Source organism: Labeo rohita, chromosome 3 (assembly GCF_022985175.1).
Source record: "Labeo rohita strain BAU-BD-2019 chromosome 3, IGBB_LRoh.1.0, whole genome shotgun sequence".
In the NCBI taxonomy this organism is placed as follows: Eukaryota; Metazoa; Chordata; class Actinopteri; order Cypriniformes; family Cyprinidae; genus Labeo; species Labeo rohita.
In genome coordinates this window covers 13,908,036-13,927,365 of record NC_066871.1, presented here as the reverse complement: position 1 = coordinate 13,927,365, position 19,330 = coordinate 13,908,036, and the positions used below count along the sequence as shown (strand labels likewise).

General features: G+C 36.9%; 1 protein-coding gene across 4 annotated transcripts; it reads left to right on the top strand.

Moving 5' to 3' along the window:
• The first annotated feature begins 1,523 nt into the window (after positions 1 to 1,523).
• On the top strand, positions 1,524 to 18,974 carry pdxdc1 (pyridoxal-dependent decarboxylase domain containing 1). 4 transcript variants are annotated; one of them, XM_051106001.1, is made up of 24 exons: positions 1,524 to 1,864; positions 2,679 to 2,752; positions 2,883 to 2,951; positions 3,464 to 3,538; positions 4,123 to 4,269; positions 6,174 to 6,363; positions 6,514 to 6,582; positions 7,812 to 7,890; positions 7,979 to 8,063; positions 8,164 to 8,212; positions 8,330 to 8,431; positions 8,566 to 8,691; positions 8,791 to 8,841; positions 10,792 to 10,836; positions 12,567 to 12,627; positions 12,814 to 12,884; positions 14,084 to 14,189; positions 15,307 to 15,478; positions 15,719 to 15,837; positions 15,925 to 16,046; positions 16,148 to 16,240; positions 17,127 to 17,223; positions 17,327 to 17,425; positions 17,544 to 18,974. In XM_051106001.1, the coding sequence occupies exons 1-24, from the start codon at positions 1,844 to 1,846 to the stop codon at positions 17,771 to 17,773; spliced, it is 2,352 nt and encodes a 783-aa protein (XP_050961958.1). In that variant the 5' UTR covers positions 1,524 to 1,843; the 3' UTR covers positions 17,774 to 18,974. The 4 variants fall into 4 exon arrangements, with proteins under 4 accessions (XP_050961958.1, XP_050961957.1, XP_050961960.1 ...); XM_051106000.1 differs by having other exon boundaries at positions 4,120 to 4,269; XM_051106003.1 differs by lacking the exon at positions 10,792 to 10,836.
• The last annotated feature ends 356 nt before the right edge of the window (positions 18,975 to 19,330 follow it).

The following is a 19,330-nucleotide window of genomic DNA, read 5'->3' as shown; positions in this document are numbered from 1 at the left end:
TTTTTTTTGGCTCGTAATCATAGAGGAATCAATTTAAGTGCTATATAGCACCTATAAAGAACGTGTAATGGTTCTTCAGTGGTTCTTTAGGGTGGTTAAGGTGCTTTATAGCACCATCTTTAAAGGTATAGGTGCTATGTAGCACTTAAGGTGGTTCCCCTATGATTACGAGCCAAAAACACTTTTAGTGCTATTTAGCACAATTTTTAGAGTGCATGATCTTTCAGAAATCATTCTAGTATGCTGACTTACTGTTCAAGAAACCTTTATTATTATTATTATTATTATCAAAGTTTAAAACAGTTAAGCACATTTCTTTTGATTAATAGATTGATTCTTTGATTAATAAAAAGACGATAAAGACATTTATAATGTTACAAAATATTTCTATTTCAGATAAATGCTGTTCTTCTGAACTTGCTAATCATCAGAGAAACCTGAAAAAATTCTACTCAGCTGTTTTTAACATAATAATATATAATAAATGTTTCTGAGCAGCACATCAGCATATCAGAATGATTTCTGAAGGATCGTGTGACTGGAGTAATGATGCAAAAAAATTAAGCTTTGAAATCACAGGAAACATGAATATAAGACTCTCATCACCATAAAATGAAAAACATTTTAACATAATATCAGCTTCTATAATATAACCACAATCACACATTTATATATATATATATATATATATAATTATTGAGTTCTTTCCAAAGTGACTAATGCAAATATGAATGGGAATATACTTCAGAGATATTTTACTCATAATTTCTAAGGGTGCCAATAATTGTGCCCAACATGCATATGAGAAAAACATTTATTTCATAAGGTAAGTTTCCCCCCACTTTTAATTGTTTTACTTCAATGAAAGGTTAGCATTTTGTGAATTTTTTGAATGTAAGATCATAAAGATAAACAAAGCAGATTTATTTTCATAGCCATCTTTGCTCATATTTACCAAGGGTTCCAATATTAGTGGAGGGCACTGTATATATATATATATATATATATATATATATAATTATTGACTTCTTTCCAAAGTGACTTAGGCTACATTCCCAAAATAAATGTAATGATAATATCTGTAGGGGAAACTTTACAAAATAACACACGTGTCTTCCATGTTCACCTTAAACGTTGTACCGCAACTGATTTGACTGGGTAAACTTGATGGGAAATTTTATAAACAAATCAGAGAAGTCTGTTCCGAACATTTCTGTAAATTGAGTAAATTATAAAATATTTGAATAGTTGCAATTTTACAAGTAAATATAATATTTTACGACTTATTTTAGTGCATAGAATTTTAATTAAAATGCATCAACTTTTCAGCCAAGTGATGTAAATTAATCTAAATGCAAATCATATAGGTTCTCAGTTACTATGTTTGTATGAGCTCACTCATGGCAACAACAAACTGAACATGGACACGTTGCTCGTATTTAATCATAAAAGCATGTGATTGTCACTGGAGATGTCAGAGACCACGTGATGACGTGTTTTCTCGAACCATTTTTTTTTTTTCTGCAACGATTTGTTCGATAGAACCGATTCGGGTCTGACTCCCCTCCACTCCACTGCATCATTACTTGTCTTTACATTGGGGTAAACCGAGGAGCTCGCGGAGACAGTAAAGGGGGCGTATGTTTAGGCTACGTCAGCGCTGCCAGCGTGGAGCGGCATGACACCAGGAAGTAACACAATTCAATTGACTATACAAATATCGAAGAGAGAGGGTACCGGAGGTGGATATTTTGTGCTTTTTTGAATTGCTTCCCTAAAATACACAGTACGCGACGACGCACGGGGACACGGAGAGTCCCTGCGACTGGGTTTTCAACATTGCATGGATAAGCTACCCGTGAAGGTAATGTAGAACAGCGCGGATCATTCCCTGAAGGACTCGCTCATTTGATTAAAGTGCAGGAAGCTTATTCACTGTCATTGCCATAGGGAGGCTGATGCGGAGCTGTACCGGATTCATTAGAATCCACATTCGAGTATTTGCTGTTAGTGCGTAGGGCCGTGTTTTTTCAGTGTAAAAGTGCCGGTGAAAATTTAAGCTTTAATAGATTGTGAGCTAAAAAAACACTTTCATGTGCAAAGTTTGATGTAGAAAAACCACAACAGCACTTGTGTTGTAAAATGAAGTGTTGTGTTAAAGCAGGATGCGCATCAGGACATGACATTAAATTATTCCTTTAGTCTGGACAAGGTGGATGTACCAGATGAGTGATTGTGTATTGAAATGAGCCTTGTCATCCGACAGGTTTTCGTCTTCAACACACCCCACATCCTGAATATCAGGAATTATAAGTGTGGAACTGCTAAAGCAAGAATTAAACAGCATTGCAGGCTTATTTTACTCAGGTTGGCACATTTACAAGTAGAACAGCATTTGTCAAGTGTGCTATTATTTATTTTGTGCTATTATAATGTTAAAACACACTGTTATCACAAAAGGACAGAGGCCTAAATGTTTCCTCCTCCTCTTGTAGTCAGTGAAAGTGCCCTACAGGTGAAATATGATGAGTTTTGTTAAAGCCTGAGGAATCATTTTATTTGATGTGGCAAGAAATATGATATACAGGCATTGTCATCAAGTTTGCTAGTTCTCCACTGTTTTAACACTGTGCCCTTCAAGGATAACCATATATATATATTTTACTGTGTAATTGTAGATAATGGACCCTACACTTGCTGAGATGGGAAACCATCTCTCTGATGCCATGAAGATTTTGGAAAGTGGAAAACTGTGAGACTTCACCTTTCATATTACAATATTTTCAGTAATTGCATTTAAAATGCCAATACTAATCCATCTCTGTTATGTTGACAGTATAGTTTCACATATAACTAATATAGTATTTTGTGGATGCATTCAGGGAATCTGAACAAGGCAAAGAAAGAAGAAAGTTGAGTTGGAAAGACATTCCAGGACCCTTGCAAGGAGAGTGAGTGAGACATTAATACTGTAGTTTCTTGTCTTGCATTCCATGGGGTTTAAAGTCAGCACATATGTCACCCTGGACCTCAAAACTAGTTATAAGTGGCAATTTTGGTCATCTGAAAGCTGAATAAATAAGCTTTCCATTGATGTATGGTTGCCTGAGATTTGAAAATCAACTGAGGGTGCAAAAAAATCTAAATACTGAGAAAATCACCTTTAAAGTTGTCCAAATCTTAGCAATGCATATTACTATTCAGAAATTAAGTTTTGCTATATTTACGTTAGGAAATTTACAAAATATCTTAATGGAACATGATCTTTACTTAATATCCTAATGATTTTTGGCATAAAAGAAAAATCAATAATTTTGATCGACACAGTGTATTGTTGGCTATTGCTACAAATATACCTGTGCTACTTATGACTGGTTTTGTGGTCCAGGATCACATTTTAGTTATAAAATCCCTCAAAGCCTTTCTTATCCTTTTACTTTTTCCATTTTTTTTTTTCTGACAGTGGACAGGATGTTGTCAGCATACTCCAGCTCGTCCAGAACCTGATGCATGGAGATGATGACAAACAGGGTCATCGGTAGGTCACAGCATTATAGAGCTGCCCAATTTGTTCTCTTAAAGCCAAGAAAAATCCCTGAGAATTGTAAACAGATTTATAATAATAAGAGATTTTATAAATTAAATTGATCAGAAGTGATGGTAACCAAAGATTTCTGTATTTCAAGTAAATGCTGTTCTTTGGAACTTTTCTGTTCATTAAAGAATCCTGAAGAAAAGTATGAAGAGTTTACACAAAAAACTTGTTTTCAACATTGATAATGTTAAGAAATATTTCTTGAGCAGCAAATCAACATATTATAATGATAAGGATCTTAAGGATCATGTGACATGTTGAAAATTCAGCTTTTGTAGTAATTGTAGTAATACAGTAATTGTAGTAATATTTACTTTTTTAGCAAAACGGAAAAGTTTCTTGAATAGCAGTCTCTTTGAGTAATGTGGTAGGCCTTATTTTACTGATTAACCAAACCTATGGTGAATTATTCTTTGAGGTTGGTCTACAAATTGACGTCAAGACAGAACAGCTCTATTATATTGCACTGGAAGCATGTGTAAACCCCTCTGTGTGTTATAAAAAAACACTGAACGTCTGTTTAGCAGGATGCAGTATGTTGGAGAACAGGGACACATGGCTCTATTGGGACACAGTCTGGCCGCATATATTTCTGTCCTGGAACGAGAAAGATTGAGAAAGCTGACCACCCGCATCCTGTCGGATACCACTCTCTGGCTCTGCAGGCTTTTCAGGTACGCTCAAGTTCTCTCGTGTGGTTTCGGGGAGATTCTTTTCTTCCTGTCATACAAACACTTTCAAGTGATTTAAAGCTATTTATAGAGATGTGTGTTAGAGCATTAATAATAGGCTCTACCTTCGGTTCACCTCAGCAAATTTTATTGGCAGTGTCTTTACTTGAAAAGCTTAGGTGGCGAAACATTGAGCTTTTCATTCGAACAATGACAGATTTAATGCTGAATAAGACTGGACAAGGGGACTCTTCTTCCAAGTCTGTTTTTTTTTCAGTGTGCACCTATTATCACACATTCTTTCATTCTTAGAAACAGGTGGTTTTCTAGTTTAATAAAGTGGTTTTTTTTAAGCAAATTTTTATACAGTTTAAAATTTTCTACAAATATTTTGGTTGATACCAATAAGCAATTATTTTTAATTAATGGTCGATAACGGATAAATGGGCACTATTAAAGGGATAGTTCACCTAAAAATGACCTTTATTCATCTTAAGAACACAAATTAAGATATTTTTGATGAAATCCAAGAGCTTTCTGACCCTGCATAGACAGCAACGCAACCGACACGTTCAAGACCCAGAAATGTAATAAGAACATCGTTAAAGGGGTCATCGGATGCTAAGTTCACTTTTTCATGTTGTTTGAACATTAATGTGTGTTGGCAGTGTATGTGCAAATCTACCCTCTATAATGATAAAAATCCATGCAGTGGTTTTTAATTAATCTGTAAAAATAATATTCCCTTTTTCAAATCGAGCCGTTCTCAGATGCCTGTCGTTGTGGCGTCACACTCACAGAGGCCGCTCCCACAATAGTTGATTGACATGAGCTCTTACCTCAGATCAGCTGTCACAGTCCAGTAACTTTCCTTGTTTCGATGCCGAAACAGGGATGTAAGTTAGACGAGAATGTCTCTGATTGAGCGATTGAGGTGTTGTGTTGCTGGATGTAATAATGAATAGTGGACATCATTTACTCCCGACATCTGAGCCGCTGAAGATGCAGTAGATTACGTTTGTTTGTGAAGGGAATGCGCCTCCCGATCTACATATATCCGTCTATGTTCGCGTGAATCATTCATGATCCAGCTTCACTTACAGCAGAAGTGTGTATAAGCGTTTTTTTTATGAATCTTTGCGATCGCCTTTCCTTATAATGTGGTAGTTAGGAAGTTTAGTGACTAAATGCGGCTAATGTAAACAAGACTGTCCACAGAGAGAAGAGAGGGGCGGGGTGAGCAGAGCTCATTTGCATTTAAAGGAACAACCCCTTAGAATGAGATGATTTTTGCAGAGCTCATTTTGACAAGGTAAAAAGGGTGTTGTTTTACAAAACCATTGAGAATTTTTAATCAAAGTATATTATAAACTTTTCATTAAAACCCTAAAGAATCATATCAACTTGTGGAAAATGGGCATCTGATGACCCCTTTAAAATAGTCCATGTAGTCAGTGGTTCAACCGTAATTTTATGAAGCTTTGTGAACATGTATCGGCTGACACAAAAGAGAAAAAATTGTTGAATAAATTTGTCATGTTTGTTTTCTTGGCACACACAAAGTATTGAACCACTGATGTCACATGGACTATTTTAATGATGTCCTTACTACCTTTCTGGGCCTTGAACGTGTCAGTTGCGCTGCTGTCTATGCAGGGTCAGAAAGCTCTCGGATTTCATCAAAAATATCTTAATTTGTGTTTGTGAAGATGAATGAAGGTCTTACAGGTTTGGAACAACACGAGGGTGAGTAATTAATGACAGTTTTCATTTTTGGGTGAACTGTCCCTTTAAAATTCCATAGTAGTTTGTCAAAGTAAGCACTAAAAACTAAAATCAGTCATTTTAAATGATAATGGATGTCCATTTTGAGATTTACTAAAGACGAAATGAGTTGTTTTTCATAGATATGAAAATGGATCAGCGTATTATCATGAAGATGACCGTGAGGGGCTGGTGAAGGTGTGTCGGCTCGTTATTAATGGTCATTATGAGGACTACGCTACAGAGGGATTTACATTGCTCAGCTCTAAACATCCTGTGATTTACCAAAGTGCTGCATGCAGACCTGGCCTGGGACAACATCTCTGCAGCCAGGTACAATGTCACCTCCACATCACACGTCAGTGCTGCGGGATCAGAAATGTTTCACATTACTGCACTATATTACAACTTTCACATTGTGTGTTTATGTGTAGTGGATACTGCTTGCTTTAATTAGACAACTTTTTTGTGTTTGCTTTTCAGCTGGGGCTGCCTTTGTCATGTCTTTGTATTGTGCCCTGTAACACCATGTTCGGCTCCTTGCACCAAATGGTAAGAAGTTATCTTTTGGTAGAGAAGTTTAAGATTTATTTATGTTTTTAAAAAGGATGTTTCTTGGGCTCACCAAGGCTGCATTTATTTGATTTTCAGCAGCCATTACTTTAATCTTCAGTGTCACATGAAACTCCTTTACAGTTGAGATCAAAAGTTTATCTATTAAGATCCCCTGTTCAGAATCATTAAAAATCGTATTTATTTTACCAAAATGCATGTTATTGATTATTTTGTACTGACCTGAATAAGATATTTCACATTAAAGATGTTTACATATAGTCCTCAAAAGAAAATAATAGTTAAATTTATAAAAATTACCCGGTTTAAAAGTTTACATACACTTGATTCTTAATACTTTGTTGTTACCTGAATGATCCACAGCTGTGGATTTTTTTTTTTTTTTCATTAGTCCATTGTTTGTCCTGAATAGTTAAAGAAATCCTTCCCACAAATTCTTTGGTTTTTTCAGCATTTTTGTGTATTTCAATCCTTTCCAACAATGAATGTATGATTTTGAGATGCATCTTTTCACACTGAGGACAACTGAGGGACTCATATGCAACTATTACAGAAGGTTCAGATGCTCACTGATGCTCCAGAAGGAAAAATGATGCATTAAGAGCCAGGGGTGAAAACTTCTTGAATTTGAAAATCAGGGTAAATAACTTATTTTGTCTTCTGTAGCCTCTGTAGGGCAGTACTAAATGAAGAAGTATGATATTTAGTTGTCCTCAGTGTGAAAAGATGGATCTCAAAATCATACAGTCATTGTTGGAAAAGGGTTCAAATACACAGAAATGTTGGAAAACCAAAGAACTTGTGGGACCTGAAGGATTTTTCTGAAGAACAGCAGGCAGTTTAACCATTCAGGACAAACAAGGGACTCATGAACAACTATCACTAAACAAACAAATAAAAACACAGCTGTCGGTCATTCAGGTAACAACACAATATTAAGAATCAAGTGTATGTAAACTTTTGAACAGGGTCATTTTTATAAATTCTATAAAAACTATTATTTTCTCTTGTGGACTACATGTAAACTTATTTTATGTGAAATATCTTATTCAGGTCAGTACACTACAGACAGACATGTATAACGCATCAAAAAGGAAGACAAATGGAACTGAAACTCTTTGTTTAGAAAAGTGCAAGTAATGATGCAGTGTTGATTAATAGAAAATGTGTTGAAATGGTGTGTTTTTCACTAAATTGTTTTTTCACAGGATGTTGCATTGCTTGACAAGCTCATCAGAGATGATCGTGAATCAGGAAAGGCTCCATTGCTGTTGATAGCAAATGCTGGTCAGTTCACTATTAGACCTTATTTATACAAGCATTTGTTTGTTGTCCATTTTGCATGCAGTCATTAAAAAATAATTCCATCTCTCAGGAACACCAGGTGCAGGTCACACAGACAAACTTGGTCGTCTGAAAGAGCTCTGCGTTCAGTACAATATGTGGCTCCATGTTGAAGGGTTGGTATTAGCTGGTCCTGTTTTTGTAGTACCGCTTTTACTTGATTTTCTTTTAGATATTGAAATAAACCGACTTTGACTTTCTGTGCCTTTCTTTCAGAGTGAATTTGGCAACACTTGCTCTTGGTCAGGTCTCTTCTACTGTCACGGTATGTTGTGTGTGTTTTTTTTTTTTTTGTTTTGTTTTTTTTTGTTTTGCATGCATATGCTCTTGTTTGTTTCCTGTTGTAAAGTATGTGCTATTGTTTTCTTCCTCTCTATATTAGGCGGCCACCAAGTGTGACAGCATGACTTTAACTCCAGGTCCGTGGCTGGGCCTGCCTGCTGTGCCTGCTGTTACTCTTTACAGACAAGAGGATCCGGCCCTGGTAAGTTGGACTGTTATTTTTAGTACCAATCATAATTTTACAGGACATCCTATGGAAATGCAATCCAGATTTATGACCATACAGTGTGCAAGTACTTGATGCTGATGATTATCCTCCCTGCCGGTTGGCGGCAGTCTCTCGCAGCAGGTCTGACCTCCAGCCAACCGGTGGAGAAGCTTCGGGCTTTGCCTCTCTGGCTGTCCCTTCAGTACCTTGGGCATGATGGGATTGTGCAGAGGATTAAGCATGCCTCGCAGCTAGTGAGTACCCTGCCAGCTTCATTTAGATAATCCGATGCACTGTACTTTAAACACAAGAATTACTCTGACCTTGTTGGGAATTGATCTGTTTCCCTGTAGAGTCAACAGCTGTTGGAGCATTTGAAGACACTGGCTTCAATAAAAACCTCGGTAGGTGAACTTGTCTTCATCCGTTTAGCTGTATGTTGGTACAGAGTCTTTTAGAGTTACATCACAATCGCCACAAATAAGTATGTGAATCAAAACAATTTTGAAGCTTCTGTATATCTATATTTCCTCTGTCCTGAGTTGGTGTTGCTTCCTCCAGTCGAAAAAGAAAATGGATAGTTCACCCAAAATGTCTTTACTCAGCCCATTTTGTCCCAAAACCATACAATTTCTTACTTTTCATTCTTGCTCATAATGAAAATAAATGGGAACTGGAAAAGGAAGCTGCTTAAAGGGATAGTTCACCCAAAAATGAAAATTCTGTCATTAATTACTCACCATCATGTATGTATTTGTGATGACATCTGAGAGCCTTCTGACCTTGCATAGACAGCAATGCAACTCCCACGTTCAAAGCCCAGAAAGTTAATAGGGATATCGATATAACAGTCCATGTGACACTAGTGGTTCAACGTTAATGTTATGAAACTACAAGAATACTTTTAGTGCGCAAAGAAAACAAAAATAATGACTTTATTCAGCAATTTCTTCTCTTATAGGTCACATGGACTGTTTTAACGATGTCCGTACTACCTTTCTTGGCCTTGTCAGTTGTGTTGCTGTCTATGCAGGGTCAGAAAGCTCTTGGATTTCATCAAAAATATCTTATAGGAGAAGTCCACTTCCAGAACAAAAATGGACAGATAATGTACTCACCCCTTGTCATCCAAGATGTTCATGTCTTTCTTTCTTCAGCTGTAAAGAAATTGCTTTTTGAGGAAAACATTTCAGCATTTTTCTCCATATAATGGACTGCTATGGTGCCCCGATTTTGAACTTCCAAAATGCAGTTTAAATGCAGCTTCAAACGATCCCAATTGCAGTTGTAAACGATCCCAGCCGAGGAAGAAGGGTCTTATCTAACGCAACGATCGGTTATTTTATAAAAATAATACATCTTAATGTCAAACGCTCGTCTTGTCTCATTCTGCCTGAACTGTATTTGTCGAAAAACTCCCATCTCATGTTCTCCCTCAACTTCAAAATCGTCCTATATCGCTGTTTTACCTTTTTTGTTAAGGGTGTTTGATCTTCTTTGCATGTTCACTTTGCAAAGACTGGGTCAGTACTTCTGCAGCGATGTAGGATGATTTTGAAATGATTTTTGAAGTTGAGGGAGAAAATACGATTGGAGTTCAGGCAGCGCAAGACAAGACGAGCGTTTGAGATTAAAAAGTATTAAAAAGTTTATTTTTTTAAAATGAAAATAACCAATCGTTTCGCTAGATAAGACCCTTCTTCCTCGGCTGGGATCATTTACAACCGCATTTGGGATTGTTTGAAGCCGCATGGATGTTCAAAATTGGGGCACAATATCAGTCCATTATATGGAGAAAAATCCTGAAATGTTTTCCTCAAAAAACAATTTCTTTACGACTGTAGAAAGAAAGACATGAACATCTTGGATGACAAGGGGGTGAGTATATTATCTGTAAATCGTTGTTCTGAAAATGAACAAAGGTCCTACAGGTTTGAAACGACATGAGGGTGAGAAATTAATGACAGAATTTTTGGATGAGCTAACCTTATAAAAGTAGCAAAGATGGGATTCATGACCTACATTCCAATGTACATTCCAATTAAAATATAAATATTAGAAGTTAAACTTGACCTTAAACTCATTTTGTGGTGAACTACCCCTTTAAAATTATGATGAAATCATCAGCACTGGCAGAAATTTCTACTATTTACAACCACATGACCTGAAAATATGAACACATAATACATGTGGCAGATTAATGACAAATCTTGAAAACTATTTGCCCTGTATCTGGCAGCTTCTTGAAATTTTGTTCTTTTCTATGTGTCAGTGGCCCACTTTTTCGTGTCAGTCAGAGAATTTAGGCGAAAACCTTAAAAGCAAACACCTCTGTTCTGTGTCACCACCATTAGGATATCCTTGACAGTGAGGTGTCTCTCCTCGAGGCTTTGCGCATGGTAAAGAGCAGAGTGTTTGTCATATGTATGTTGGCGGTGTGGTTTGTGACCGTCAGCAATGTGTGCAGCTCTTATACTGTATACATAGTGTGGTAGTGAGCGTGGGTGCCTTGGTTTCAGGATGTGGTGTCTCATTCCCGGGTCCCTCCCATCTCCGGGGGCTCGCTGCGGGACGTGCTGGGCTCTCTTATACTCTCTATTGTAGGTGGGACCAAACCTCTGCCTGCTTGATCCCACTCCACTCCTTCTCCCTTTCACTCGCGCTGTTTCTCCACTGTTCCCTCCCTCACCATGTCCACCCATAAGTGCTGGTGCTCAGTTTGAAGGCTTTTATTTGCGTAAAGCCCTGCCAGTGCTACAGGCATGTGCAAAAACATTTAGGAAATGTCACTTCACAGAGCTTGATGACTTGTTGGGCATCAATGCTGGACCTCGCTTTGGAGCAATGATGCGGCATCATGGGAATTAAGCAGAATTTATTAAAATGGCCCTTGTGAGAGATGGAGCACAATTAAGTGGTGATGTTCCTGTGTGTAATACTAACACTTGTCCGATAACAGTTTGTTTGTTCAAAATAAAGTTATTTTTATGACAGCTATGACTGCATAGCTATAACAGGAACCACAGTACAATATTTGTTTAATGCAATTTAAGAGATTCAAAGAAGTAGAGACACTTGATGGATATTTTTAAGGTTTCACTTCCTTAACTTATGTCTATGGTTGTTAATGTCCTTTAAAGGGATGGTTCACCCAGAAATGAAAACTGTGTCATTGATTACTCAACCTCTTGTCATTGCAAACCTGTAAGACTTTCGTTCATCCTCAGAACACAAATTAAGATATTTTTGAAATCCAAAAGCTTTCTGGCCCTGCATAGACAGCAACGCAACTGACACGTTCAAGGCCTAGAAGGGTAGTAAGGACATCGTTAAAATAGTCCATGTGACATCAGTGGTTCAACTGATATTTTATAAAGCTACAAGAATACTTTTTGTGTGCAAAGAAAACAAAAATAATGACTTAATTTAATAATTTTTTATTAATTTCTTGTCTTGCCATTCACAGAAGAGAAGAAATTGTCGAAAAAGAAAAGTCGATATTTTTGTTTTCTTTGCACACAAAAAGTATTGTTGTAGATTCATAACATTACGGTTAAATCACTGATGTCACATGGACTATTTTAATGATGACCTTACTACTTTTCGGGGCCTTGAACTTGGTAGTTGCATTGTCAGAAAGCTGTTGAATTTTATCAAAAATATCTTAATTTGTCTTTTGAAGATGAACAAAGGTCTTACAGGTTTGGAAGACATGAGGGTGAGTAATTAATGACAGAATTTTCATTTTTTGGGTGAACTAACTCTTAAATCATGAAGGAAGCATTGTTTGATAATTATAAATAATGGGCATTTTTATCTTGTAATTTAATGACATAAGCTTTTCTTAGTTATAACAAAGGTTCCAGCATCATATAGACATTCCAGCAGCACTAATGCATGACTTTAGGTCATGTGTCATATTGTCCAGATTGACCTGTCAAACCAGTAGCTAGCAAACAAAAAGCCTCTCCATGACATTGCATCACAGCATTTAAATACTAAACCAATTTCACAGTAACATGGTAGTGCTCACAGCATGACATTAAGGCCTCCTTTAGTGAATGCTTATATGTGTAACAGCTGTTTTGAGACCCCGTCCCCACCCTCTGTGTCTGTCTGATGTTTGTAGGTGGAGGATGAACTGAATTCTCCTGTGGTGGTGTTCAGGTTTTCACAAGACAACAGCGCTCGTAAGTTTCCTATTGGATATTGTAAATTAAAAATTAAAGTGACAGGAAAGATGTTTATGATGTTACAAAAGATTTTGAATAAATGCTGTTCATATTTAACTTTCAAAGAATTTTCTGACCTTCAAATAATATTATACATGTATAATGATAGACATTAACTAAAATCCACAAAACTTTCATTTTCAGCCTCAAGTGGCGGCTCAGTAGAAGGATATTTAGCAGGGGAAAGAGATATCCTTGATGCCCTTAACAGATGGGTAAATGCTTCTCTTACTCACAATGTATTATAAGAAATAAGTAGGCTGAATTGTGAACTTCAGTGTTGGGAAGTTTACTTTGGAAATGTAATAGGTTACAGATTACAAGTTACCCTTTAAGGTGCTCCTATTACGCCATTTCCAGTACTGCCTTTCACGCAGTGTGTAATGTAGCGGTATGTGAACACAAACAATCTGCAAAGTTGTAAAGTCAAAAGTGCACAATAAAGTTATTGTCTCCCAAATGAAAGAATCAACTCTGTACAGCCTAAACGAGACGTTAGTAATTCGAATCCCACTTCTGTGTCATCTACACATCACAAGGTAACACATTCGCATAATTCAAACAATTGTTCTAGGTTGGATGGCTGCAAATGACTTGACCCGCCCACAAACACGTCATTTTACGGTCGCAACCTTTAAATATGATTAATAACATATGTTTATATTTTCTATCGAGCGTTCAAAATATGGAACTAAAACAATGGGCGTATCGTTTTTTACCGATTACAAAAGACTGTGCCAACTGACCAATCAGAGCAGAGTAGGCTCACAGAAAGAACGTTGCATGCATATTTTGAGAAGGCAAAAGCATTTTTGACCATGCATGTATGTGAACCTATTGTAAGAGTCTGCTAAAACAATATTAGGAACTTTAAAATGGGATAATAGGGGCACTTTAAAATTTAATAAGTATTGTAACTTTTTCTGTTTCAATTATTGAAGAAACTGATTACATTTGATTACTTTTCTACATTTCTATCGAATGTTTTCAGCTGTTAATCAGTTAATCAACTCTCAGACACATTGTAGCCTACAACTTTTGGCAATGTGGATTGAGGCAATTGGCAGATGTGGTGCACTCCAAATTCAAACGAGAACCAATCAAAAGCATCAGAATAGCATTCTGAGGCATCAACCACATCAAAAACAAGCAAAGCAACAAATGAATATTACTCAACATATACTAGATTTTTACAGAAAATATTCAGATGTAACCCCCTTTGTAATCATTAACATTTTCATAAGTAACTGTAATTTAATTACACATGAATTAGTTACATTTATTTTGTAATTAAATTACATTACACCATTACATGTAACCAGTTACTCCCCAAGACTGGTGAGCATTTATAGCAGAATGCCAAAATGCTTTTCTTACAAATGAGTGACCCGACTGATCTGATCTGATGTGACAGTTGGGTGAGCAGTTGGCGCAGCAGGTTCCCCTAAGTGGTGTGGATGTGGTTGAGCTGGAAGATGAAGGCACATGTGTTCGTTTCAGCCCCCTCATGACCGCTGCAGGTAAGACATTTGGGAGATAAATAAAAATATGGAATGCTAACACAATGATTAGTTCCAAACCATACTGACTTAAGAACTGGAGGCATACAGGGCAAATATAATTATAAGAAATTATTGGTTAGGTGCAAGCTCTACTAATTTTTATTAAGCCTTTATTAAACAGGCGCAAGGAAGAAATTGGCTAAATATATTTCTGCCGTTTTTGTTTAAATATTTTCCCTAAAATATATCCAAAGTTTACGTACACCTTGCAGAATCTGCAAAATGTTAATTATTTTAACAAAATAAGAGAGATCATACAAAATGTATGTAATTTATATTTATTACTGGCCTGAATGAGATATTTCACATAAAAGACGTTTACATATAGTTCACAAGAGAAAATAGTAGTTGAATTTATAAAAATGATCCTGTTCAAAAGTTTACATACTCCTGATTCATAATACTGTGTTGTTGTTTTTTTGGTTTTTAGTTGTTCATGATTCCCTTCTTTGTCCTGAACAGTTAAACTTCTGCTGTTCTTCAGAAAAATCCTTCTGGTCCCACAAATTCTTTGGTTTTTCATAATTTTTCTGTATTTTGAACCCTTTCTAACTATGACTGATTATAAGATCCATCTTTTCACACTGAGGACAACTGAGGGACTCGTATGCAACTATTACAGAAGGTTCAAACGCTCACTGATGCTCCAGAAGGAAACACAATGCATTAAGAGCCGGGGGGGTGAAAACTTTTTGAATTTGAAGATCAGGGTAAATTTAACTTATTTTGTCTTCTGGGAAACATGTTAGTATCTTCTGTAGCTTTCAGTACTAAATTAAAAAATAAGATATTTAGGCAAAATAAGAAAAATGTACACATCTTCATTCTGTTGAAAAGTTTTCACCCCCCGGCTCTTAATGCATCGTGTTTCCTTCTGGAGCATCAGTGAGCGTTTGAAACTTCTGTAATAGTTGCATATGAGTCCCTCAGTTGTCCTCAGTGTGAAAAGATGGATCTCAAAATCATACAGTCATTGTTGCTAAAAAACCAGGGGGGCTCATGAACAACTATCACTAAATGGAAAAAAAAAAACAAAAAACATGTTCATACTAACAGTGCTGATATATGTGTGTAGCTCTTGGGACTCAGGAGAATGACGTGGCTGCACTGGTGGAGAAGCTGGGAGAGATGATTCCAGTGCTGTGCTGCACCCTATGCTTCAGACAGGACTTCAAGGATGAGGTGCTACAACAAGCTTCACTCTCATACATTGAGGACCCGAACTGGCCCGGTCTTGGAGGTGTGAGGTGAGACACTGGCATCAAACCTGCATCAGTTTACAGCATATTTTACAGTACATTCAAGCATTTGACAGACACTTTCATCCAAAGTAAATATGAGGTATATTTAGTCAGTTCTGTGCTCTTTGGAAATCAACTTACTCTATCAGCTGAGCTATTGGAACAAGCTACAGGACGCAGTGACCTAACTCGCATTGTTGTAAGTTTCCGGAGTACTTAAGTTTCTTTTTGTTTGTTTCTTATCAGGTATGAGCCCAGAACCACAGACCTGGAAGAAGACAAGAGACAACACAGGGTGGAGAGAATCAACAGTGACTTGCTTAAGAAGCTGATGGAGCTGGATACTGACTTATACTTCTCTAGTGGTAAATTCCTGAAGGTCTTATGATAGACAGTGATGACTGCTTTAATTGACATAACCTCATTGACCTCAAAACCTGTCTTGTGTGCAGGTCCTGAGTTTTGTGAGGAGAAAAACTGCATATTCATTGGAATGGCAACAGAAGACCTGGATGTGGCAGAGTTGGTGGAAACTATAGTAACATTTGGAAGAGACATTGAGGAAAGTGGAAAGGTTTGCATTGATTTTTGTTTTGGACAGGCATTTAATAACTGAAGTAGATGATGAAAATCAGATACATAAAATGTAATGCATCTGTGTGTGTTTGTGCCTAGTTGTTTGAGAACATGACAGAGGTAGTGAGAAAAGGCATTCAGGAAGCTGAGCTGCAACTTCAGAAAGCAAATGAAGAGAAACTTATGGAGGAGGTGAGTGCATATGTCTCTGTGGACAGTGGGGTCTAAAAGTCTAAGATCACAAGATCTCATTTAAACGTGAAATAAACCAAAGAACCTTTATGGCACAAAATGGACGAGAAATCTTTAGTTTTAGTGTTTTCTTTCACTTGATTTCTAGGTCAAATATGTAAATATGTAACGTTGATCAAATGACTCATCTGGTTCAACAATGCTGGTTATGTAATTTTAAAAGGAAAGTTCACACAACATTTCTGTCATTAATTACTCTTCCGCATGTCGTTCCAAACCCGTAAGACTGTTTATCTTCAGAAGACAAATCAAGATTTTTGATGAAATCCGAGAGCTTTCTGACCCTGCATAGACAGCAATGCAACTACCACTTTCAAGGCCCAGAAAAGTAGCAAGGACATCAATACAATAGTCCACGTGACATCAGTGGTACAACTGTAATGTTATGAAGCTACAAGAATATTTTTTATGCACAAAGAAAACAAAAATAACAACTTTGTTCAACAATTGCAAATGCAGGAGCTGGTGTTGAGACGTCCATGTCCATCAAGAGAAGAAAACTTTAAATAAAGTCTTTATTTTTGTTTTCTTTGTGCAGAAAAAGTATTCTTGTAGCTTCATAACACTATGGTTGAACCAGTGTACATGGACTATTTTAACAATGTCCTTACTACCTTTGTAGGCCTTGAACGTGGTAGTTGCGTTGCTGTCTATGCAGGGTCAGAAAGCTCTCAGATTTCATCAAAAATATCTTAATTTGTGTTCTGAAGATGAACGAAGATCTTGCACGTTTGGAACGGCATGAGGGTGAGTAATTAATGACAGAATTTTCATTTTTGGGTGAAATATCCCATTAATAAAAGCTCACATGTAATTTATTTTTAAGGGCGTACTTCGACAGATCCCTCTGGTGGGATCTGTGCTTAACTGGTTCTCCCCAGTTCAGGCCTCTGTCAAAGGAAGAACTTTCAACCTAGCAGAAGGTATGGATATTTTTTAAAAAAGCACAAATATCTCAAAATATTAAACAAACTTTGGTTCACTTGTAGTTTTCAGGTTGTTATAGCATCTGTTTTTCCTCCGTAGGTTGTCTGGACAGCACCGAGCCTGTGTATTCTATAAAAGCCCAGATGATTAAAGAAGCATCCCTCGATTCCCCCAAGTCCGCCACCAGACGGTTTCCAGGTAACGGTAACATCTTGACCTAAGATCACTGTGACCCTAATTACTACGTGTCCACAAAATGGCCTTTTTTATTGAAGTTTACAGAACTCTCAAGTTAATCATACTGTGTGATTCACAGGCCAAAAGCTCTTCCGGCGGCACGGAGTGGGCTCGGACTCTGTCAGTGATACCAGCTCTGTCAGCCACCTCGAAGAATCGTTCAGGGAAACGGCACCCGTGCAGGCCAGCGATGCGGATGAGGCGGAGGTCCCTCAGGAGCGCCGTGTTCACATAGTGGAGGAAACGGTTTTGTCAGACCAGCGTGTACCAGAGGGAGAAGAGACAGAGAGTGTAGACACCCTTAGATAAGACCACTCCAGTGGTCAGCTCTGTATTTTGGTAAAATATGCGTCCATGACCTTGATGCCTTGAGCAAACCACTCTCGAAATTAAGGAAAGAAGCAGCTTTAAATGCAAATAACAAAACACTGGAATTCCATGAAAGTAATGTCTGAATATACGTCCCTTTTGCTTAAATAATCAGTTGCACATTTTTGAAGATTTGGTTAATCATATGGGGTTTCCTCACTGTTCTTTATGTGCACTGCCAGTATATCCTTCCATTATAGGTGACATAGTTGTCACGTTTCGATTTTGGACTGTTATCCTTGTCATCTACGGGCCTGTCTGACAGGTTTTTCTGACCCATTTCCGCACATTATTTACACAACGAAAGGGCTGTTGTGGCCTTACCGTCATGTTTGTTCATGTCTAAATGTCTTGTTTGCCAAAAGCTGGTCTTGATTTGTGTACTCTTCATAGCCAGACGTATAAGAAGGAAGACTCATGCAGCTGTTTCTAATCAAATGATAGCCTTATTGCACTTTTATGTACAGAATGTCACTGTAATCAGAACAGCAGAATATTTATTTATTCTATAAATGATTCTCTTGGAGGACATTAGGCTATTTAGAGATAAGTAACATTTGCTAGATGTCGAAAACGAGTTTAAATCAAACAGATATCCATTCAGCACTTTTGGCTTTACCAATAGTGAAATGATTATTATACTGTTCTCACTGTGAAGAATGTTTCAGAGATGTCTCTTTGAGTAATTGTTACATTTTTTTTTGGTTGTGTATGAAGGCTAAATATACTGTACTGAAATGAAGATCGTTATTTGTTGTTTACACCATTGTAAATTGTTTTAGCACACATATAAAAAAGCTTTGCTACTGGGGAAATGATGTAGTTTCATTTAGCATATGAATATTGTGTCACTTATTAATAAGAAGTAAATTCACTACAGCTTGAACACATCCATCCATATTTTTGGGCATTAAAAGTGCTCTTTTCGTAACTGTGCTTCCTTACTGAATAATGTAATTGTAGATCTGCTCATCTTTTTGAAAATGATTCTGTCTTAACTGGTGCAATAAATCATTGGGGTTTTTTTCTTTGTGGGAGATAAGTGCGACTTGAAATATTGTGTCAAAAGTAAGACTAAAGAGTGGTTTTTATAATTACAATTTTATTTTACAATGAGCAGTTATGTAAATGACAATAAAGACATGGTACTAAAACACTTGGTACTTTTATCTCTGTCCTGAACTTAAAATGGTAACTTTTATATGTGACCCTGGACCACAAAACCAGTCTTAAGTAGCAGGGGTATATTTGTAGCAACAGCCAAAAATACACTGTATGGGTCAAAATGATCTTTTTTTATGCCACAAAAAAACATGATATTAAGTAAAGCTCATGTTCCATTAAGTAAATGTCCTCCTGTAAATATATCAAAACTTTTTGTTTAGTATTATGCATTGCTGAGAACTTAATTTGGACAACTTTAAAGGCGATTTTCTCGATATTTAGATTTTTTCACTCTCAAATTTTCAAATAGTTGTATCTCGGCCAAATATTGTC

Coding starts and splice junctions, on each gene's coding strand:
- pdxdc1 (XM_051106000.1), top strand. CDS start 1,844: ATGGATAAGCTACCCGTGAAG. Junction 8,213..8,329: donor AGGTCTCTTCTACTGTCACG/GTATGTTGTGTG, acceptor TCTCTATATTAG/GCGGCCACCAAGTGTGACAG. Junction 10,837..12,566: donor TCCTCGAGGCTTTGCGCATG/GTAAAGAGCAGA, acceptor TGATGTTTGTAG/GTGGAGGATGAACTGAATTC.